General features: G+C 39.2%; 1 protein-coding gene across 3 annotated transcripts in view; it reads left to right on the top strand.

Moving 5' to 3' along the window:
- CDH6 (cadherin 6) overlaps positions 1-21,926 on the top strand; it is a 150,471-nt gene that overhangs the window by 102,860 nt on the left and 25,685 nt on the right. For all 3 annotated transcript variants that reach the window (XM_027520098.1, XM_027520099.1, XM_027520101.1), the window contains exons 3-6: positions 11,139-11,433; positions 14,830-14,949; positions 17,886-18,053; positions 21,603-21,790. In XM_027520098.1, the coding sequence (XP_027375899.1) occupies positions 11,139-11,433; positions 14,830-14,949; positions 17,886-18,053; positions 21,603-21,790 (771 nt within the window). The remainder of the gene's footprint in view (positions 1-11,138; positions 11,434-14,829; positions 14,950-17,885; positions 18,054-21,602; positions 21,791-21,926) is intronic.

Raw genomic sequence — 21,926 nt, 5'->3', positions numbered from 1 at the left:
TCTCAATCCTGAATATGCATTGAAAGGACTGATGTTGAAGTCAAAGCTTCAATACTTTGACTACCTGATATGAAGAGCTGACTCATTGGAAAAGACCCTGAATATGGGAAAGACTGAGGGCAGGAGGAGAAGGGGATGACAGAGGATGAGATGGTTGGACAGCATAACCCACTTAATGAACAATAGTTTGAGCAAACTCCAGGAGATAGTGAAAGACAGGGGAGGCTGGTGTACTGCAGTCCATGGGGTCACAAAGAGTTGGACAAAACTTAGCAACCGAACAACAATAAATTCTTGAAACTGAGGGAAGGATTTCACATTCCTGGCTACTAAACACATGAAAACTCACCCCTGTGTGTATCAAAGGTCATTTCTACTTCCATGAGACAGTGTATCTCAAGTCCAGAAAAGGAGGCAGTGGGAAGGTGTGGCAAGTTTGTGGGTAAAGGTGAAAACAGAGCGGGTTTTTGCCTTTTTCCCTTTGAGGCAATCATGTGATGAGGGAGAAGCTCCTTTTAGCTCCTGGGCTTCTCCGGGGCAAGAAAAGGGTAGATGGTCTCACTGATGGTACCTACCAAGGACAAAGCAATCCTATACCTAAGGTCACATTTGCCAAAGGCAATGGACAAGTGACAGTCAGACATTAGTGGGTATGTGATGCCAATGAGGCAGGCAGGGTGGGTATAATCACCTCAGACCCTAGAGAGCAGATCTGTAGATGCCCCTGAGGAAAATGATGGATGAGAGCTATTGTCTAGAAACCAATGGATCGGAGGCAGTACAGGACTGCCCTTGGCTCCAAAAGCCCCAAATTTCCCACTGATATGGGCCATGTGGATCTCTCCCCTTCATACACTCAGACATCATCTTCGACTGAATCAGGAGCAAAGGGAGAAAGCAGAAGCCAGAAAGACTAGGGTTTATTTAAAAGAGTTATCTAAAGAGACTGTATTATTGAATCAGGAGACTTTATTGGATTGCACTAAATTATTGACTGAATATTCAATCCAATATCGAGTTCCTAGAACTCAATGGGATTAGAGCTCGAGGGATAAGCTATTTATAAAAAGAAAGAATAAGAAAGTTGCATCTTCCCATGCACATCTGAGTGCAGTGTGAGAAAATATGTGACCCTGCACCTCAAGGCAAAGGCACTTCTATTTCAGTTGGCTTTACTGTCTTTATTACTCCAGGTACATACTCAAGGCCTCCTCTGATTTTCTCCCGCACGGAGGCTTGAAACCATGAAACGTGCTCACGCTGGTTGCCAAGTCATTTTTCTCCCCTCAGTGATTCAGCCTTCTCCTAGAAGTCTTCCTAAACCATCAAAGAGCTAACACATGCCCTGACATCACCCTGTTCAACTCACAAGTTCCCTCCGTGTTGCTCTGTATGTTTCCCTTACCTTGTAGTTGCTGTTCAGTTGCTAAGTCATGTTCGACTCTTTGCCACCCCGTGGACTGCAGCATGCCAGGCTTCCCTGTCTTTCACTATGTCCCGGAGTTTGCTCAAACTCATATCCACTGAGGTGGTGATTATTTCTAACTAATATTTATTAACAGTACTAAAGTGTCTAATTTCTGCTTTTATTCCCTTTCTTTTATATAGCAGTCAGTATTTCCAAGCCTAATTTGAAAATGTATATATCAAAGGTAGATAATAGGTGTTTTTTATCCATTGCCTTATGTATCTCTTCAGGCCAGTAAGTGTTTTAAAATAGTTGTGGTTGACAGTTAAATTATATTTTAGTAGAACAGTGTTTCTGTGAAATGGAGCATTTTCCATTCATTTTCCGTTAGCTTCAGCAACAGGATGATACTCGAAATATGGCTGCATAAAATCTTGAAGCTTCTTCACCCTTAACAGATGACTTCTGTCTCAGCCCTTACAATGTTTGAGGTACTCAGGGGACTACCTTTTCAACAAATCCAGTACAGGTTTGTTTTATTATTGAGGTTTAATTGGTTATTAAATAAAATATTTTATATCTAAGGTGATATAAACAAATCTTCTCTTTTCAACAAATCTAGTACAGGTTGGTTTTACTATTAAAGTTTAATTGGTTATTAAATAAAATATTTTATATCTAAGGTGATAACTTGAATCCTCTCTAGGATTGCTTAGATTAGATAATGTGCTTAGTGTTTGGCTGTTGTTGTTTATCACTAATTATGTCCAACTCTTCTTGTGACCCCATGGACTGTAGCCCACCAGGCTCCTCTGTCCATGGGATTCTCCAGGCAAGAATACTGGAATGGGCTGCCATTTCCTTCTCCAGGGGATCTTCCTGACCCAGGGATCTCTTGCATTGGCGGGCAGATTCTTTACCACTGAGCCATCTGGGAAACCCTAGTTGCTAATTTATCTGGCAACTTCAGGAATATATTTTCTTGATACATTAGATCAGATCAGATCAGTCGCTCAGTCATGTCCGACTCTTTGCAACCCCATGAATCGCAGCACGCCAGGCTTCCCTGTCCATCACCAACTCCCGGAGTTCACTCAGACTCACGTCCATCAAGTCAGTGATGCCATCCAGCCATCTCATCCTCTGTGGTCCCCTTCTCCTCCTGCCCCCAATCCCTCCCAGCATCAGAGTCTTTTCCAATGAGTCAACTCTTCACATGAGGTGGCCAAAGTACTGGAGTTTCAGCTTTAGCATCATTCCTTCCAAAGAAATCCCAGGGCAGATCTCCTTCAGAATGGACTTGTTGGATCTCCTTGCAATCCAAGGGACTCTCGAGAGTCTTCTCCAACACCACACTTCAAAAGCATCAATTCTTCAGCGCTCAGCCTTCTTCACAGTCCAACTCTCACATCCATACATGACCACAGGAAAAACCATAGCCTTGACTAGACAAACCTTTGTTGGCAAAGTAATGTCTCTGCTTTTGAATATGCTATCTAGGTTGGTCATAACTTTCCTTGATGAATTATCCTAAAATCAAGTGAGAAATCAGGTGGAAGACATTAAGATTTATTGATTATCTTCTATGTTTCAGAAACTGTCACTGATTATTGATATTTTATCCAATTTTATCTTTATAAATTTCACTCTTTCTTTCTTTGTAATCATCCATTGTTGAAGATCTATAATGTGCCAATATGTCAAGTGCTGAGAATACAGAAGTGAACCAGACAGGTTTGGCGTCTTTTTTCATGAAATTTGCAAACTAGTTGTTTGCTGACTGAAACATGAAAATAGCTGTGAAATTCTCAAAAAAAAAAAAAAATCAAGAATGTGCTGATGGCTAACTAGGGAAGAAATTGGGAGACTCTAGCAGGAGAGTATAACTTAGACTAGAAACTTAGGGAAGACTTCCCTGTGGAGATCAAGATTACAAAGACCTGATGTATGAATTGTTTAAGTTCATCTAACTGCAGAAAGGAAAATAGATGAAAAGGAAACAAGACAAGATGTGTGGGAGAGCCTCGTTGCAATAGACCAAGGAGCAGTGGTGGTGACTTGGACCAGGGTAGCACAAGCAGGAATGGAGACAAAGTAGGTGGTGAGTACCCCAGAGGGGGTAATGGCATCCCACTCCATTATTCCTGCCTGGGATGGACAGAGGAGCCTGGTGAGTTACAATCCATGGGGGTCACAAAAGTCAGACAACTTAGCGACTAAACCACCACCACAAGGTGGTGAGTCAAGATATAGGTAAGAGGTAGGATTGGCGGGAGTTAGGGGTCTAATGTGGAGAAGGCAATGGCACCCCACTCCAGTACTCTTGCCTGGAAAATCCCATGGACGGAGGAGCCTGGTAGGCTGCAGTCCATGGGGTCGTGAAGAGTCAGACACGACTGAGCGACTTCACTTTCACTTTTCACTTTCATGCATTGGAGAAGGAAATGGCAACCCACTCCAGTGTTCTTGCCTGGAGAATCCCAGGGACGGCAGAGCCTGGTGGGCTGCCATCTATTGGGTCACACAGAGTCAGACACAACTGAAGCGACTTAGCAGCAGCAGCAGCAGGGATCTAATGAATGTGGAGACAGAGACAGAAGGGGGATTTAGGGTGACTCTCTGGTGGTCCTTATGATTTTGATGTAAACGTGAAGTATTCAACAGGTGGATTTTGAAGGTGAAAAAGCTTATGTCTAAATTCTGACTTTCCTACTGATCAACTAAATTAATTAGATTATTGTAGTAGTCATGTTGTTCATCTTTAAGACAAAACTCAAAATGATTAACTTTGCCAGGTAGTCCTCCTCTCCCTGTCCCTTAAATGTGGATATTCCTTAGGTCCTTGTCTTCCCTTGTTTCACATGAAGTGAAGTGAAGTCGCTCAGTCGTGTCCGACTCTTTGCGACCCCATGGACAGTAGCCTACCAGGCTCCGCCGTCCATGGGATTTTCCAGGCAAGAATACTGGAGTGGGCTGCCATTTCTTTCTCCAGGGGATCTTCCCAACCCAGGATTGAACCCGGGTCTCCTGCACCAGGGAAGCCCTCTAAATGAGATTATCCATCTATTTTCATAGATTCCACTATTATCTATATGCCATTAATGTCCAAATCTCTATATAACCCCAGAGCAGACATTTTCTTGAGATCCAGAGTTATGGATACAGCTAATTCCCAGGCAAATATCTTGGACAACTTACACTCAGTACTTCCCAACTGACCTAATCACCTCTCCAAACCATTCTTCTTTATTTATTTATTTTTGAGTTTTGTCTTAAAGATGAACAGCATGACTACTACAGTAATCTAATTTAGTTTATCAGTAGGAAAGTCAGAATTCAGACACAAGCCTTTTCACCTTCAAAATCCGCCTATTGAATACATCATATTTATGATGTAAGAGGACAGGAGGAAAAGGGGGCAACAGAGGATAAGATGGTTGAATAGAATCACTGACTCAATGGACATGAATCTGAGCAAACTCTGGGAGATAGTGAAGGACAGGGAAACCTGGCATGCTGCAGTTCATGGGGTCACAAAAGAGTCAGACACGACTTAGCAACTGAACAACTAAATGATGTAAGAATAATTTATTGAAGCATATCTCTGAGCTAGACCTTCTGTTAACCATTTTACATATATTGTTTTATTAATTTTCAGAGCAACCTACCTGTAAACTAAGTATCAGTATTATTCTTACGTAGATGAGAAAAAGACCTGGAGAAATTAACTAAGTTCCCCAAAGTTATACAACTACCCCATAGTGTGACTTTATACCCATTGCTTTCCTTTGCCCAAAATCATGCATGCTTTTAACATTAGTACTAGTGCTCAAACTTGAGCACTCATCAGAATTACTGGAGGGCTTCTTGAAACACAGACTGCTGAGCTACACCTTTTCAGTTTCTGATTCTGGTGGCAGATGAGGTCTGAGATCTTGCATGGCTAACTGGTTCCAACAGCCCACCACAATAATATTGGGCAGCCAAAAAGTTCATTCAGAACATCTTATAGAAAAACCCAAATGAAATTTTGGCCACCCAATATTCTGCCATCAACATTTTAACTTGTAAAAAAAATCATCAGATATAAATTAGTTAACTCATACTAACCACTAACATCCAAATATAGCATTATTAAAATATGTTGATAATATAAAATTTAATTAAAAGATTTTTTACCTATCTAATCCTATGATCTCTAAAACAAAATCCACTCCTAATCCCTGTCATGGACTTTGAGAAATTACTTCCAGATGTAAACTCTATCTAACAAGCTCTTTACAATTTTTACAACATTAAGTATGTTTATTAGTATTATGTATATGAGCATATGTCAAGATATGTATGTGTATACATATACATATTGAATTCAGTTAAGCTTCAATTTGTCCTAACTTGATTTGTAAATTTATTTTCCCAATTTAAAATATTATTCAGTCTGTTTAGCACAAAGGTGTTCTCTCTGCTGCAAACCCAGTTTCTACACTTCAGTCCCAATCAGACATCTTTTAACCATGGCTGTTCTCTGATTCTTGTACATCTCAGATTAGCACTCATTCCATCTCTTAAAGGGCCTCATTACTTTCTGTAAGCATATTAGTCATAACCCAATTTTTTATTTTAGAAAACAAAATCACATAATTCCTTCCCCTGTTAAGGTACTTTCAGATGTGTCATGTCATGTAGGTATGCTTCTGTTTAAACTCTGCTTTCTTGTCTCAATGATGCTTAGAAAATTCAGTTTAGTTACTGACTTAGACAAGTGACTCAGAGACACATAGGTAATGGGAGGAAGGGAGCAGCATTAACTAGCTCCATAAGCCACTAAAATCTGTAGAATTAGTGTCACACCTTTGAATTGGAGTCAGAATCAAGTTGGGAGGTGGTGCATATAGCAGGTAAAAAGATCCTGGCACTGCTTTGGTGATGCCTGTCATGGGGTCATATCTGTAACACCAAATTCCTGCATTTACTTGTTAAAGTACTACACTTAAAAAAAATAGTGACAGAGCTTCCCTGGTGGTCCAGTGGTTAAGAATCCACCTGCCAATGCAGGAGACACCAGTTCAATCCCTGATCCAGGAAGATTCCTCATGCTGCGAGGCAACGAAGCCCTCTTGCCACACCTACTGAAGTCTGAACACCCAGGGCCCGTGCTCCACAAGAGAAGCCTCTGCAATGAGAAGCCTCTGCAATGAGAAGCCTGTGCACTGCAACTCGAAGGTAGCCCCCACTCACTGCCACTAGAAAACCAGCAATGAAGACCCAGGGCAAACAGAAAGTTAAATAAATAAATTTTTTTTAAACTTTATTATTTTAAAAATAATGAGGATGATAAGTCAACAGAAAAACAAGCAAAGACCAAGAGCTCCTCCTGAAACAAAATCCTCCAGGTACAGTAGTAAAAAGTCCTGAGAGCCCCAGATGAAACGTGACTTTCTGAGGAAAGTGGATAATTTTTACTTGATGGTGAATCGTTAAAAGTGAACCAGATGATTAAACTTAATGGAACAGCCACATTAAACTGAAATTAGTAAAAAACATGCCTCAGGCAGCCTACAACCTTTTATTTGTTGTTGTTTAACTTCTGCCTTTTACAGTGGCCATGATGAATGACATCACAAAGGAAAAAAAATCCAATTAAATTCTAAGAGCTCAATAAACCCCTAATGTCTGCTTGTCACCACCACTTTCACTTGCACTGATGTCTTATGTTTCCTCTTCTCCCCAAGAAGAGAAAAAAAAGAACTGGCCCCAGGGGGGTTCAGCAGAGGGGGAGCTGAGTAGAGAAAGAGCACACTAAGGCTTCCAGAAGTTTCTATTCTGTGTACTTCATCAGATGCAGACACTGTGCTGGAAGTGGGGTGAGGTTAAATTGTTTTATTATCATACAATGCCTTTGTGAAGAGATGCATTTTCCCACTAGTTTTCAAATACTGATAAATCAGAAGTGGAATCTGCCGAGCAATCCCTGGTCACACTCTTAGTTGGTATCTCCACTGCCCTTTTATATTGTCCTGGTGTTTGTTCTATAAGTCATCAACATGGTGTCTCCTGACAGCTAAAAATAAGTTTCTGATTACTTTTGCCTGAATAAATCTTGTGACCAGATATGGTATTCACCTACTAAGTGTGCAGCGATTGCATATTGAAAGTGATGAAAGAACCAGTCGAGGGGAGTCTAGAATCTAGCGGAATGCAGAATATAATAAATCACATGGAAAGATAACAGTTGCCACCTGGTAGAAGAATACTGGCTTTTGATAACAGATTTTACCTCAGCGATACCGTGCGTTTGTTAAATGGGGTTTTCAAAGTCCTCAGAAAAGTTCTCAAAGTCAAAATAAAAGCAAAAACCTGTTTATTATGAACTAAGAGCTAATCATAGTAACAGTGTCTTAAATTTGGAAGACACTATAAAACACATGCTTTTATCCCATGTTTATGTAGGAATAAACATAGTCTTTGTATATAGTCTCTAAAGAGTGCTTCATGACAGCTTTGTCCTGTAGCTCCATTATCTTCATTTTCTGGTAAGGATCCCAGTGCTGGGAGGTTAATTGACTCTTCTATGATCTCACACTTGGTGAGTGAGAGGATGAGCAAGAGCTACATGTGGTTCTCCTGATGTGGTGCTCCCTGCACTGTGCCAGGCTGCTGACCATGGCTGCCCTGGAGCCAGATCCAACGGGCAATGACATCGCTTTCGTTACTCGTGAGTTAATGAAATAGCTTTTTAAGAGCTCTCTTCAGTCATTAGAATTTGACAATGGAGAGTTAAAACTTTCCCCAGTGGCTCTTTCTGTATAATCAAGGTTTCAACATTTTCTTAGCATATCACATTACACAAATCATGGTATGCACTTGTTTTACATTTCTTATTGCGTTTGTCTCACTTCTAAGCAATTTCTTCCCCGTTCGCATTTATCTTGCATTATTTCTGTCAAATTGCTTTCAAGGCTACTAATTGCATGAATAATATTCTCTTCCTCAAACTCTGCTGTTAACTAGCAATAGCCGTGTGGTGTTGGGCACAGTTTATCTCTCAAAATGAGGTGGTTACACAGAATAATCTATAAGTCTCTTCTTGCACTCAAGGTCTAACTGACTCTCACACGATCTGTGTGATTTGGGAAACTCTATGTACTCTAGACGGAGAAGGCAATGGCTCCCCACTCCAGTACTCTTGCCTGGAAAATCCCATGCACGGAGCAGCCTGGTGGGCTGCAGTCCATGGGGTCGCTAAGAGTCAGACACGACTGAGCGACTTCACTTTCATTTTTCACTTTCATGCATTGGAGAAGGAAATGGCAACCCACCCAAGTGTTCTTGCCTGGAGAATCCCAGGGACAGGGGAGCCTGGTGGGCTGCCGTCTATGGGGTTGCACGGAGTCGGACATGACTGAAACAACTTAGCAACAGCAGCAGCAGCATGTACTCTAGAGCCTCAGTTTGTTGACTCTGCAATGATGTGTTCAGTTAGCTCATGTTTCCCAAAATGAGTTTCTTGGAAAACTGTTTTGGGGAACATCAGTATGGATCACACCCAAAAAGGATACATAAGCAAAGAAAGTTCAGGAAAGCCAGGTCAAATAATGTTTAGTACAGTTTGGAACTGTAGGTACTCATAGCCTTTCTTAAGTTAATGGGCAGTGGGAGACTCCAAGAAAGAGGCAGAATATGAAGTATTTCCCAAAATTATTGGGCCACGGAACCTTTTTTCTCAGCATTTTGTATAAATGATATTCCATGGGACACAGTTATATAAAGTCTGGATTACATGTTTTTAAGTCCCCCTTTTCTCCTGAGATTCTATTTTCAAATATGTTTGTAGAAGTTACTCTGAATATTCCATGCAGTGTTAATCAAGAGAACACAGAGTTGGTTTGCCTGTTGCTGGTGTTGCCATTACTATTGTAACATAGCTAATGCTCCACTTAGACAGAGTTGAAGTAAGGTAGAGATTGTTACCAAACAGAATTTGGGTCTGCTCAACTGCTAAACAGCAAAGCCAATCTACTGACTCCAGGTTGTAACAAAGGAAACTACAGAATATATTGTAGGCACCAAGCAAGAAGAATGGGCAGCTCATGCTCAAAAGACCCAGATTCCCTGATAGCTTTCAGGAAAGGGTTTTTAAAGGCAACATTTGGCATGAGAATTGCTGCTTACGGACCTTATTCTGACTGGTTGATGGTAAGGTAAAGGGGTAATGTTTCAGGAATCATAATCATCAACCTTCTGGTTTCAAACAATCTGGGGTCTACATGTTTGTGGTAGCATGTAAATCACCATCCTCCACCTTGTGTGGGGGGCTTAGCTTCTGCAGAACTCAAAATATTTGTCAGATTGTTATGTATATCTCTTAGGACTGTGTATAACTAGGACTCTGTCTTATCACTGAATGATTTGCTTTTCCTTTGTTTGTGCATTCCCTCACTTCCCTAATTAGTAACTGCTTGAGTCTGCTCTTTGGAACTCAGGCAAGGCCCAGGAGACTAAAGCCTTTTTCTACAAACAAGAAAGAAGAAACACAGAAGGGCTTTTATACCCAAGAGGACTGCACAGGGTCCTCACAGGTTTCAAGATTAGCAGCTTTCCTATGAACGCTAACCCTTCTGTATGTATACTTACAACTGAAGTCTTAAAAAAGTTCTTGATAAAAAGCACTTTTTGAAAAAATTTGTGAAGAGCCTTAGATTATCAGAAGACCTGTGAGACAGTGCCCAAAGTCTTGCTGAGGTGGGAAAAAGGGAACTAAAGAAACAGCAGGGAAGTCAACACAGTGGAAATGAAATTCAGAATAAGTAACATGGGCTACATGTTCAAGTTAAGATCATCCTCTTCACTTCAGTTGTGTCTTTATGTTCATTAGCTCAACCCTTTACCCAGACCCATTTCACTGGCTGTTTATCTTATCAGAATCTCTGCTTGATTGCCTTCAGGGGCAGAGAACCAACTACTTCATAAGGCAGATTATTCCATTTTAGGCTGACTAAGTTTTAGAAGGTCCTTTCCCATATTAAACTAAAATATGTGTTAAATATTCTTATTCCAAGTGACCGTGTAAATTACCTAGCTGGTGGGGATTCAAGGCATTGTCCCTGGCAGCACTTAAGATTTTTTTTTTTTTTCCAAACACTCTGAGTTGAATTTCATAAATAAATAAATTTCACACTTCCTAGAAAATTGACTATCATCTCCATCATATTAAAATAAAAAAGATTAACTAGCATCCCTAAATACACCAAGATAGCAAAGTGTAGATGCAGAATGTACTCTCTGATTAAAAAATTCAAAATCTTTTTCTCAACAGTGTATTGCTTCTCTAGTGAGTATGTGTACATAAAAGTGAGGGGGTGGCTGTATTGATAGAATCTGAAAACTGTAGTGAAAAGAGAGAAATAGTGAAAATAGTTCTGTTCCAGCCAGGCTAATGTGTCCTTGGGCATTTTTTTATTGTTCTGGCCTGTAGTTTTTGATTCTTCAAAATGAAGATTACTAAATTTTACACAAGTTCCAGTTCTGGAAATTTCTGTGATTATAAGGAAACATGCTCATTAACAAATGGCATTTACTATTGAGGATTTCAGTAAACAGTAAAAGAAAAAAATCTGCAACCCTTAGAAAGACTTGAATGAAAGTTAACATAGCATTGCATCATAAAGACAAACAGTTCAGGATCACATGCTTGACTTTTACTTTCTTTAATTTTTTTTTCCTACACTAGTTACATTCAGACCAGGATAGAGGAGATGGATCACTTAAATATATCCTTTCAGGAGATGGAGCAGGAGATCTCTTCATTATCAATGAAAACACAGGGGACATACAGGCCACAAAGAGGCTGGACAGGGAAGAAAAACCTGTTTACATACTTCGAGCTCAGGCTATAAACAGAAAAACAGGGAGACCCGTGGAGCCCGAGTCTGAATTCATCATCAAGATCCATGACATCAATGACAATGAACCAATATTCACCAAGGAGGTTTACACGGCCACTGTTCCCGAAATGTCTGATGTTGGTAAGTGAGATGTGATTCAACTCTTTCCTCTAGTACATCACCTGAATCAGGAATCCTCAGAGTGAAATTTGCTGAACTGAATGAACTTGGATGCTACATTCTAGATGCACTGTGTGTCAAACAATCCATTTAGGTCCTTTTTATAAGTGGACCAGTGTCTCCTAAGATTAGTCTTATTATTTTTAAGAAAACAGCATTTCCTCTAGTGATTAGGGAATGAAAAGTGGCAGAGTGAGAAGGGCAGGGAGAAGGAGAAATCATTTCATCTGTTTCCTCTCCCACTCTAAATGCCCACTTTATTTCTTGTTAGTCCTCTCTCTTTCTCTTAGCCCATAGTAGAATTGGGCATTGGGTAAGGATCTCCCCAGTGGAAAACAAAAGCCCTGAGTTTACAGTTCAGACTGAAGAGTAATTATATTTGAGAAAGAGACTCAAAGAAAACTTTTTTTAAAAATCCATGAATAATACACAGATTATGTCTATGGGATATATTCTTTATTAAGTGGTGAAAATTGAGACTTTCATAACGTTAATATGGTAAGTTAATACTCTGTGCAGAATTCTACTACCAATTTTAATGTGTGCATTTAGTTTGCTTAGATTGGGAAAATGTGAATTTTTCTTAAATTAAGAAAAAAATCCTACTGACATCATTGTTAACCACATTAAAACACTTCAGGAGAGACAGTGACAAATTTTCATCTACTTGTGTAAAGGGTTATTTTAAGTTTCACTCGGTGTCAAGTTCAAAAGGGCTAGATTACATAATAAAAACATTTCCATCATTCTGTGAGTCAGATATCAAGGATATTTCAGTTCACAGTTCCAAGACTTGAACAATAGCTAATCTACAGAAATGATTATAAAACATCCAAATGTTTCTCATGAAGAAGTTGCTCATCTCATTACTTGAAGTTGCTTTGTTTTGTTAGAAAAATCACAAATCATTACCAAAGTGGAGGATTAGAATTCTTTTAAACAGAAGATTTGTTCAGAAAAAAATATTTTTCATCTGTGTGGTAAAGGGCAAAAAGAATTAATGAAAGACTGTCTGGTCATCAGCACCATGCAGAGCAGCTAAAGCCAGATGTGAAAAGTGTGACTGTACAATATAAGGGGCACCATTTGCTTCTGAAGCCATTATAGAGTTAAATATGTTTTATCAATATTTGGGTGGTAGCTGGCAATAACAGGTCTTGAGGAAAAGAAGGCTTTTTCCGACTTGCACACAGGCGCAGTTATGTTGATATTCATCATTATCATAAATTAACAGGGCATTATCGTGAGCATAAAGGCATCCTAGAGGAGTCACATAAAGGTAATGGGACAGCAACAAGGTGGTATAGATGGGCTCTGGTACCAAATGGACCGGAGCTTGAAACTATCACTACTAATAAGCAACTATGTAGCCTTAGGTAAATAAACGACTTGGTGTCTCTGACCCTCCAGTTTCATATCTATAAAAGAAATAATAAACAACAACTCCTAAATCCTTACCATAAGAATGAAAGGAAAAAACAAGTGCACAGCCCCAAGTACCACATCAGCAACTAATAGGCACTCAAAATATCCAGATAATCATATTCTAAAAGCAATCAAATTTTGCATTGATGTCAAGTAAGAACATAGGTGTTTGTTGACTTCTACTATTAATTCTCACTCTAAAAGCTTATGCTTTCATCCTCCCCTCATTCCTTGCTAAATTACAAGGATGGATGCTCTATCTCATGTATCAACATCCAAGAGTGTGCCTCCCTAAGACAGTATAGTGTATTAGTTCAATAAATAGAATTGGTTAGATATTATAAAAGTAGGGTGAAAATTCCAGTATTCCCTAACTGTGACTTCCCTACCCTGTTCGTGGACAGGAGAATTCTATCAGTATGTTTACTCTGTCTAATACGAATACCAAAAATCATCCATAAAATGATGTTACTCAGAGGGTCTTATCTTTTTAAGAAGTCACAGACCCCTTTCAGAATCAGGTAAAATCTATGGCATTTCTCCACTGTGTCATATCCATCTAGGCATACACACAAAAATTTGCATGGAATTTCATGGGGATTAGGGGTACTTTGAAGGTTATTATTAAGTATGGTCTCTACAATAAGAATGCCAATCTGAAACAACATAGCTTAATTTGTACATTTAATTGTAATCATCTTTGGGGATTATAAATTCAGGATGTGTATTCTCCACTATTCCAATTAATTCTTTACTTAATCCAAAACTACTTCTCTTAAGGTTCAAGAGAAGGTCATTCAACATCTTATATTCTATCAGATAGATTTATCACCTAGATGCTTTTATTTATAAGTAACAGAAAACCCAGTTCAAATTACTGTAAACAATGAAAGTGTTTATTGGTCACATTAAGTCTAAAAGCAAAGTGGACTTTGAACATAGTTTGATTTGGATTCTAGCTATTTCTCTGTAATTTTGTCCTATTCAGCTTTGCCCTCGGACTGGCATTGCCAAGATCACAAAATAGCTGCTGCATTTTCAGGCTCCACACCAGCACGTTACATTCAGGGAGCAAAAGCACCTATGACACAACAAATTTTCAGCAAAATCACAAATGGCCCTCCAACTGAACAATACCTAAACTAATCCTTGTAGAGAAAGTAGTACAAGATGCCAATAGATTTAGGCCTAGACAACTTGAAAGAATCACTGTAGCAAAAATCCAATCAAATCTCACCCTTGGAGATGGATTGGAATCAGTTCCACCCAAAGTCATGATCCTTCCCATGCTCCCCTTTAATTTAATCCTTGTTGTTTTTAGTCACTAATGGGAAGTGAATCTCGCTCAGTCCTGTCTGACTCTTTGCCACCTCATGGACTGTAGCCCACCAGGCTCTTCTGTTCATGGGAATTCTCCAGGCAAGAATACAGCAGATGGGTAGCCATTCCCTTCTCCAGGGGATCGTCCCAACCCAGGGATCAAACCCAGGTTTTCTGCATTGCAAGAAGATTCTTTACCAGCTGAGCAACCATACCCAATTCTTTTGCAGCCCCATGAAGTGTAGCCTGCCAGTCTTCTCTGTCCATGGGATTTCCTAGGCAAGAATACTGGAGTGGGTTGCCATTTCCTTCTCTGAGGAATGATCCCAACCCAGATATCGAACCTATGTCTCCTGAACTGCAGGTGGATTCTTTACCACTGAGTCACCTAGGAAGCCCAATTTAATCCTTTAAATATTTATGAATGTTGCTCACATTCCTTGAGAATAAGAAATCCAAGGTTTTTTAGCCTAGCATCCTATTGTGGTTCTCCACTCCCTGGCCATGATAGTTTGGTATAGAAGTATGATTGTGCTTTTTCCTAATGTGTGGGTATTGAGGATCCATAATGAACCCTTCATTTATTTTCAATTCATGTTTCTTTCATTACAGGCACATTTGTTGTCCAAGTCACTGCAACTGATGCTGATGATCCAACCTACGGGAACAGTGCTAAAGTTGTCTATAGCATCCTACAGGGGCAGCCCTATTTTTCAGTTGAATCAGAAACAGGTTAGAATTCCTCTTGCATCTTCTTTTTAAGATATGTAATTTTAATTGACATGCTCAGCTGAGCTAGCAACTTTTAATAAAAACAATCAGTGTGATTGAATTTTCTTAGATTTATCTCCAAGCACCAGTGACATATTTGTAAACATGACATCCAGATCATTTTAATCAAGAAATCTGACAATGGATCTTTCATATACTGTGTTTATACAAGGGAGATTTGGAAAAATTACACATTACCTTACTATTTCCTCCAGTTTGAGATAAAACTAAAAGGCCAACCCCTTTTGATAGCCAAGATGGTTGTTTGCACATATTCTGATTCTTCTTTTTCTAGTTACTTAGTAGGATTGCATCTCTCTACCTTACAAGAAAGCTAGATGTAGCCATGTGATTTATTTGGGGCAATAAAATGTGGTAGTCATATGAGTCATTTCCAAGCAAAACTTGTAGACCTGGTGCATAATCCACCATTTTCCCTCCCACTTGCCACAGTGATCATGGATGGAAACCAGTCTCAAGTGAAGTCTTCAGCCTGAATGTCTAAAGGTTATCATGAGCAGATTTTCTTTCTGGCCTACTCAGAGCACTTTAGTTTTGTTAAGCCACTGAGATTTTACTTTGTTGGTTGTCACATTGTCTAGCTTATCTTAACTGATACTGCCCTTAAAAAAAATGGATTGCCTTAACTCTTTTTTCCACATCTCAGTTTTCTGCACCTTCTCCACAAAGTAGCATAGTATCTATGATGAACTGTGTTTTAATATATACAATATATACACTGGCTTAAAACTCAACATTCAGAAAACCAAGATCATGGCATCCAGTCCTGTCACTTCATGGCAAATAGATGGGGAAATAACAGAAACAGTGACAGACTTTATATTCTTGGGCTCCAAAATCACTGCAGATGGTGACTGTAGCCATGAAATTAAAAGATGCTTGCTCCTTGGAAGCAAAGCTATGACCAACTTAGACAGCATATTAAAAAGCAGAGACATTACTTTGCCATCAAAGGTCCATCTAGTCAAAGCTATGGTTTTTCCAGTAGTCATGTATGGATGTGAGAGTTAGACTATAACAAAAGCTGAGTGCTGAAGAATTGATGCTTTTGAACTGTGGTGTTGGAGAAGACTCTTGAGAGTCTCTTGGACTGCAAGGAGAGCCAACCAGTCAATCCTAAAGGAAATCAGCCCTGAATATTCATTGGAAGGACTGATGCTGAAGCTGAAACTCCAATACTTTGGCCACTTGATGTGAAGAACTGACTCATTGGAAAAGACTCTGATGCTGGGAAAGATTGAAGGTGGGAGGAGAAGGGGATGGCAGAGGATGAGATGGTTGGATAGCATCACTGACTTGATGGACGTGAGTTTGAGTAAACTCCAGGAGTTGGTGATGGACATGGGTGGCCTGGCGTGCTGCAGTCCATGGGGTCACAAAGAGTCAGTCACGACCAAGCAACTGAACTGAACTGAACTTGTACTGTATAGTAAATTCCACGTGTATTTTTGCTATCATGTTAAGAGTCAAATTCCTTTTACACAATTTTCAAGCTTCCATTATTGTTTGGATGTCAAACCCTTTCTAAGTTACTATATCTAGTGAATCAATGTAAGAGGTGCAATGAACTTGGAAAGAATCCCAAGGAGAAAGAAAATGTTGAGTTTAGAGACAATGAGGATGAAAAATTAGAATTATTCAACCTAAAGGACAAAAGGCTAAGGTGATCTCCAGTATTTAAATAGAGAAGTAATATCATTTGGAGAATAGAAAGCAGTTTCACTTTCACTGGAGCCAGCACCATAGGAAAAAGATTGACCTGTTGTCTGAGGTATTCTGTTAAAAATAAAGAAAGATATTTTCAGTCTCATTAGTCATTAAGCATTGGAATGTGCCACCAGAGAAGGTTATTAAGACTTCAGTGATTTTTGAAAGAATGTGGTTAATTTAAGCCTAAGCCTTACACAGAAAGTAGATGAAATTTTAGAAGTTCTTTAAACTAATTATTTTATAACTACCTAACAATAGAGATAATTTTTATCTAGCTGAAGAGTGTTGGTCACTGCTAGGACCTGTTGAACTAAAGTTTACCTCAGCTTTAGGGAAAAGATACTCTAGGATCATACAAGATGATTATTATAAGAGAACCAATACTGTTTTCATAAGACCATAGTTCTGTGGTTTAGAAGATCCTCAGAACATTCATTATGGTGGGTATATTTGAGGAGGCATCAGTCAATTCCAATCAGTAAAGTGAAACTCAAGAGTCAGTGCTAGTATACACACATACATATGCATGCTCAGTCAAGCCCAGCTCTTCTTGACCCGATGGACTGCAGCCCGCCAGACTCCCCAGTCCTTGGAATTTCCCAGGCAAGAATACTAGAGTGAGTTGCTGTTTCCTTTTCCAGTGGGTCTACCCATCCAGGGATCAAACCCACGTCTTATGCATCAGCAGGCAGATTCTTTACCTGCCTAGCCATTAGGGAAGTCTTCTCAAGTATACATGACTTTCTTAACAATTTCCTCATAATACACCTAATAATTGTCTTTTATTCTACTGTGGCATAGTAGTATACTACTGTGCCACATGCCAAGTTATGTTTTGCTGTGTCATCTTATCACACTTAACAGTTATACAACTTACGGTCTACATTACTGAAGGATGTGATTTACATCTGTTTTCATTCTTCTTGCATTATAGGTGAATGAGTGTGTGTGTGTGTGTAGGTTTTAATGTATCTACCTCCCCTATGTGGTTTTAATTGCCTTCAGTACAAAGGTCATCTATAATCAATCATCTTTATGGTCATCCATGACATCTGCATAGTGTTAGGCACATTGTGGGTGACAATCTATGTTTGTTTGCATAAATAAATAATTTTGGAAAGTATTTTTACTACATCGCTTTCCATTTCTGAATTTCATACCCACAGGTATCATCAAGACAGCCTTGCTCAACATGGATCGAGAAAACAGGGAGCAGTACCAAGTAGTGATTCAAGCTAAGGATATGGGCGGCCAGATGGGAGGATTATCTGGGACTACCACGGTGAACATCACGCTGACTGACGTCAATGACAACCCTCCTCGGTTTCCCCAGAGTAGGAACATTTGATTGAATGACTTTCTTCAGGGAACTTTTGTAAAACTGTAACTTTAAGAATGATATTTATTTTTTCTTTATTGTTATTAATTGCCAAAGTTAGTGAACTTAGTAAGAACTGGCACATTTATTAACAATGAGCTGACAGTACTAATGCTCAGTAGATGTAAACGTTTATCAGTAATTAACTGAGCAGTTGTCTGATATGTCTGTTATTATAAAAGCAATATCATTGTTTTATTTTTCTTTATTAATAAGACTACTACAGACATAAATATGCTTCTGCAGAACATATGTTTACAAGCATGCTGCTATTTGTTAGGAAGAAATCAACTGTATACTTTGTGAATTTAATCAGGCATATAATCTCCTTTAAGTCTTTGCAAGGGGAGGATTTATCATTTTACTGTTTCTAAAAATAAAACTGTAGAAATAACTATGTACTTAAACCATTTGTGCTCATAAATAGTTTTCCACATTATGGTTAACTGAGTTACCAAAAGTCATTTCTAAAATTTTTAACAATCATGATTAGATAAGATGGAAGATGAAGGAAGATAAGTGCCCACTCTTAAAGCAATACACTTGACCTTTTCACTTATAGACCTCAGGAGGTACTGGTTTTCATGTCATTTTTCTTCCAACATCAAAATTCCTTTCTGACCATAAGTCAAAGTCATGTCCGAATCTTTGCAACCCCATGGACTACACAGTCCATGGAATTCTCCAGTCCAGAATACTGGAGTGGGTACTCTTCCCTTCTCCAGGGGATCTTCCCAACCCAGGGATCGAATCCAGGTCTCCTGCATTGCAGGCAGATTCTTTACTGTCTGAGCCACTGGAGAAAACTATGTAATACCTGAATCCCTTCTTCTAGGAGAAAATAGTTGCCCATCATTAAGTACAAAACCTACTTACTCAAATGTGGCCGTTTTTTTAAAGCCAGTCAACTGATTAAGAGCTTCTTTTATAATGGAGATACACATGGATCAACAAGAAATACTTATATTTTCTTTACTTTTTTAAAAAAAATTATTTTTTATTGAAGGATAATTGCTTTACAGAATTTTGTTTTCTATCAAACCTCAACATGAATCAGTCATAGATATACATATATCCCCTCCCTTTTGAATCTCCCTACCATCTTCCTCCCCATCCCACCCCTCTACATCGATACAGAACCCCTGTTTGAGTTTCCTGAGTCATACAGCAAATTCCCATTGGCTATCTATTTTATATACGGTAATGTGAGTTTCCATGTTACTCTTTCCATACATCTCACCCTCTCCTCCCTTCTCCTCATGTCCATAAGTCAATTTTCTATGTCTGTTTCTCCATTGCTGCCCTGTAAATAAATTCTTCAGTACCATTTTTCTAGATTCTATATATATGCGTTAGAATATGATCTTTATCTTCCTCTTTCTGACTTACTTCACTCTGTATAACAGGTTTTAGGTTCATCCACCTCATTAGAACTGACTCAAATGTGTTCCTTTTTATGGCTCAGTAATACTCCATTGTGTATATGTACCACAGCTTCTTTATCCATTCATCTGTCGATGGACATCTAGGTTGCTTCCATGTTCTAGCTGTTGTAAATAGTACTGCAATGAACAATGGGATACACGTGTCTATTTCAATTTTGGTTTCCCTGGGGTATATGCCTACAAATGGGATTGCTGGGTCATATGGTGGTTTTATTCCTAGTTTTTTAAGGAATCTCCATACCATCTACTTTTTTCAAGTATTTAATCATAGTTCAGTTCAGTTCAGTCACTCAGTCATGTCTGACTCTTTGTAACCCCATGAATTGCAGCACGCCAGGCCTTCCTGTCCATCACCAACTCCCGGAGTTCACTCAAACTCACGTCCATCAAGTCGGTGATGCCATCCAGCCATCTCATCCTCTGTCATCCCCTTCTCCTCCTGCCCCCAATCCCTCCCAGCATCAGAGTCTTTTCCAATGAGTCAACTCTTTGCATGAGGTGGCCAAAGTACTGGAGTTTCAGCTTTAGCATCATTCCTTCCAAAGAACACCCAGGACTGATCTCCTTTAGAATGGACTGGTTGGATCTCCTTTTAGCTAAATGCAAAAACAGAATAGCTAACTGATTTCTGATTTAATGGGCAGAAGAAAGTTTTTATGAACCCTAAAACATCCATTCAGGAGCCTGACATGAAAAAATCAAGATCACCAACACTTTCTCCCAAAACCTCTTTTCTATGTGGGGATGGCTTGGAGAAGGCGAGCAGGAGGATTTACCCAAAGCTTGTTACCAGGGGACGTCCCCCTCTGCACTCTCTCCGAGAATAAACTGTGCTCCTTTCTGCATAATGTCCCAAGGTGAGGGATAGGAGAATACAGGAAGAGATTGGAGGCACCCAAGTACACTTCCACTTCCCTCATGATAAAACTGGCCTCTTCTATCATCTTATCAAGAATGAGCTCAATACTTAGTGAATTAAATATTATTAAAGTACTATACTTTAGTGGGCTTCCCTGATAGCTCAGTTGGTAAAGAATCTGCTTGCAATGTGGGAGACCTGGTTTTGATCCCTGGGTTGGGAAGATCCTCTGGAGAAGGGAAAAGCTACCCACTCCAGTATTCTGGCCTGGAGAATTCCATGGACTGTATAGTCCATGGGGTCACAAAGAGTCGAAACGACTGAGCGACTTTCACACTTTAGTAGTGTCATAGTGTAAATTTTCTTTCCAAGGCAATTTGTGTAAATGGTGGGTAAAATGTAATGTGTGAGAGTAGGATAACTTTTGTTTTGCTATTTTGGGGTGGAGGGTGGTGCTAAGGACCTGCTAGCCTGGCATACTTGAACTGAAACTCACAAGTAGTCTCCTTTGACTAATTTTCCAACATGAAGACATAAGAAAAGTGTATGTCTATATAATAAAGTTTTTAATCAGTAGTATAAATACAAGAATGGGAGCGATCCATGTATAAAAAGGACACTAATATTTAAAGGAAAAAAAATCAGTCAAACCTAGAAAAATTTTCAGAGCTTTATTCCTCAATGTATTTATCTATATCCTTAAATGCAACTAAACCAGCTCCACATATGAGTGAAGGAATCTCATCTCTACTTGGATACATTCTCTGAAGTGCTATAATTTGTTTTCACCTTCAGTTACTATTAGCAATGACAGAAAGAATTCTCAAAGAATACCTAGTAACTGGCTTAAAGTCTCAGTTCAGGTTAAATTCTTTTCTATTCTTTCTGCTAGATTACTGCACCCTCCTCTAACAGTTCAGGCTTTCTCACAATCACACCATAAACTTGGAAGCCTACTTACAGGACAAGAAGTGTTTTCCCTTTGCCAAGAGACAAGTCATGAAATAGAAGAAATATTCTTAACAACCATGAAAGTAAAAACATTAAAGAGACAAGGGCACCATTAATGATTTTAAGGAAAGCACAAATCTGCCTGCATCCATGGTACTATCTGAACAAACTGCTAGAAAGTGGGTTTCGTTTTTATTATGATGAGGCGTAATTAGTCTGTGTTTGACTTTATCTGTCTGGTAATTAATAGGTACATATCAGTTTAAAACTCCTGAATCTTCTCCACCGGGCACACCAATTGGCAGGATCAAAGCCAGCGATGCCGACGTGGGAGAAAATGCTGAAATCGAGTACAGCATTACAGAGGGAGAGGGGCTGGACATGTTTGATGTCATCACCGATCAGGAAACTCAGGAAGGGATTATAACCGTCAAAAAGGTAATTCATTTTTTAAAAATACTATGCAAATGAAAGCATTTATTTTTCTCTGGTCCCCAAGTAACTGGGGGCAATTACATCTCACATGAACATTCCTCTCAAGTCTTGCTTATTAATTTTTTTAAGAGTAAGAGTG

This window comes from Bos indicus x Bos taurus, chromosome 20 (assembly GCF_003369695.1).
Source record: "Bos indicus x Bos taurus breed Angus x Brahman F1 hybrid chromosome 20, Bos_hybrid_MaternalHap_v2.0, whole genome shotgun sequence".
In the NCBI taxonomy this organism is placed as follows: domain Eukaryota; kingdom Metazoa; phylum Chordata; class Mammalia; order Artiodactyla; family Bovidae; genus Bos; species Bos indicus x Bos taurus.
Note: the sequence above shows the minus strand (reverse complement) of the source record. Positions and strands in the feature narration are given on the sequence as shown.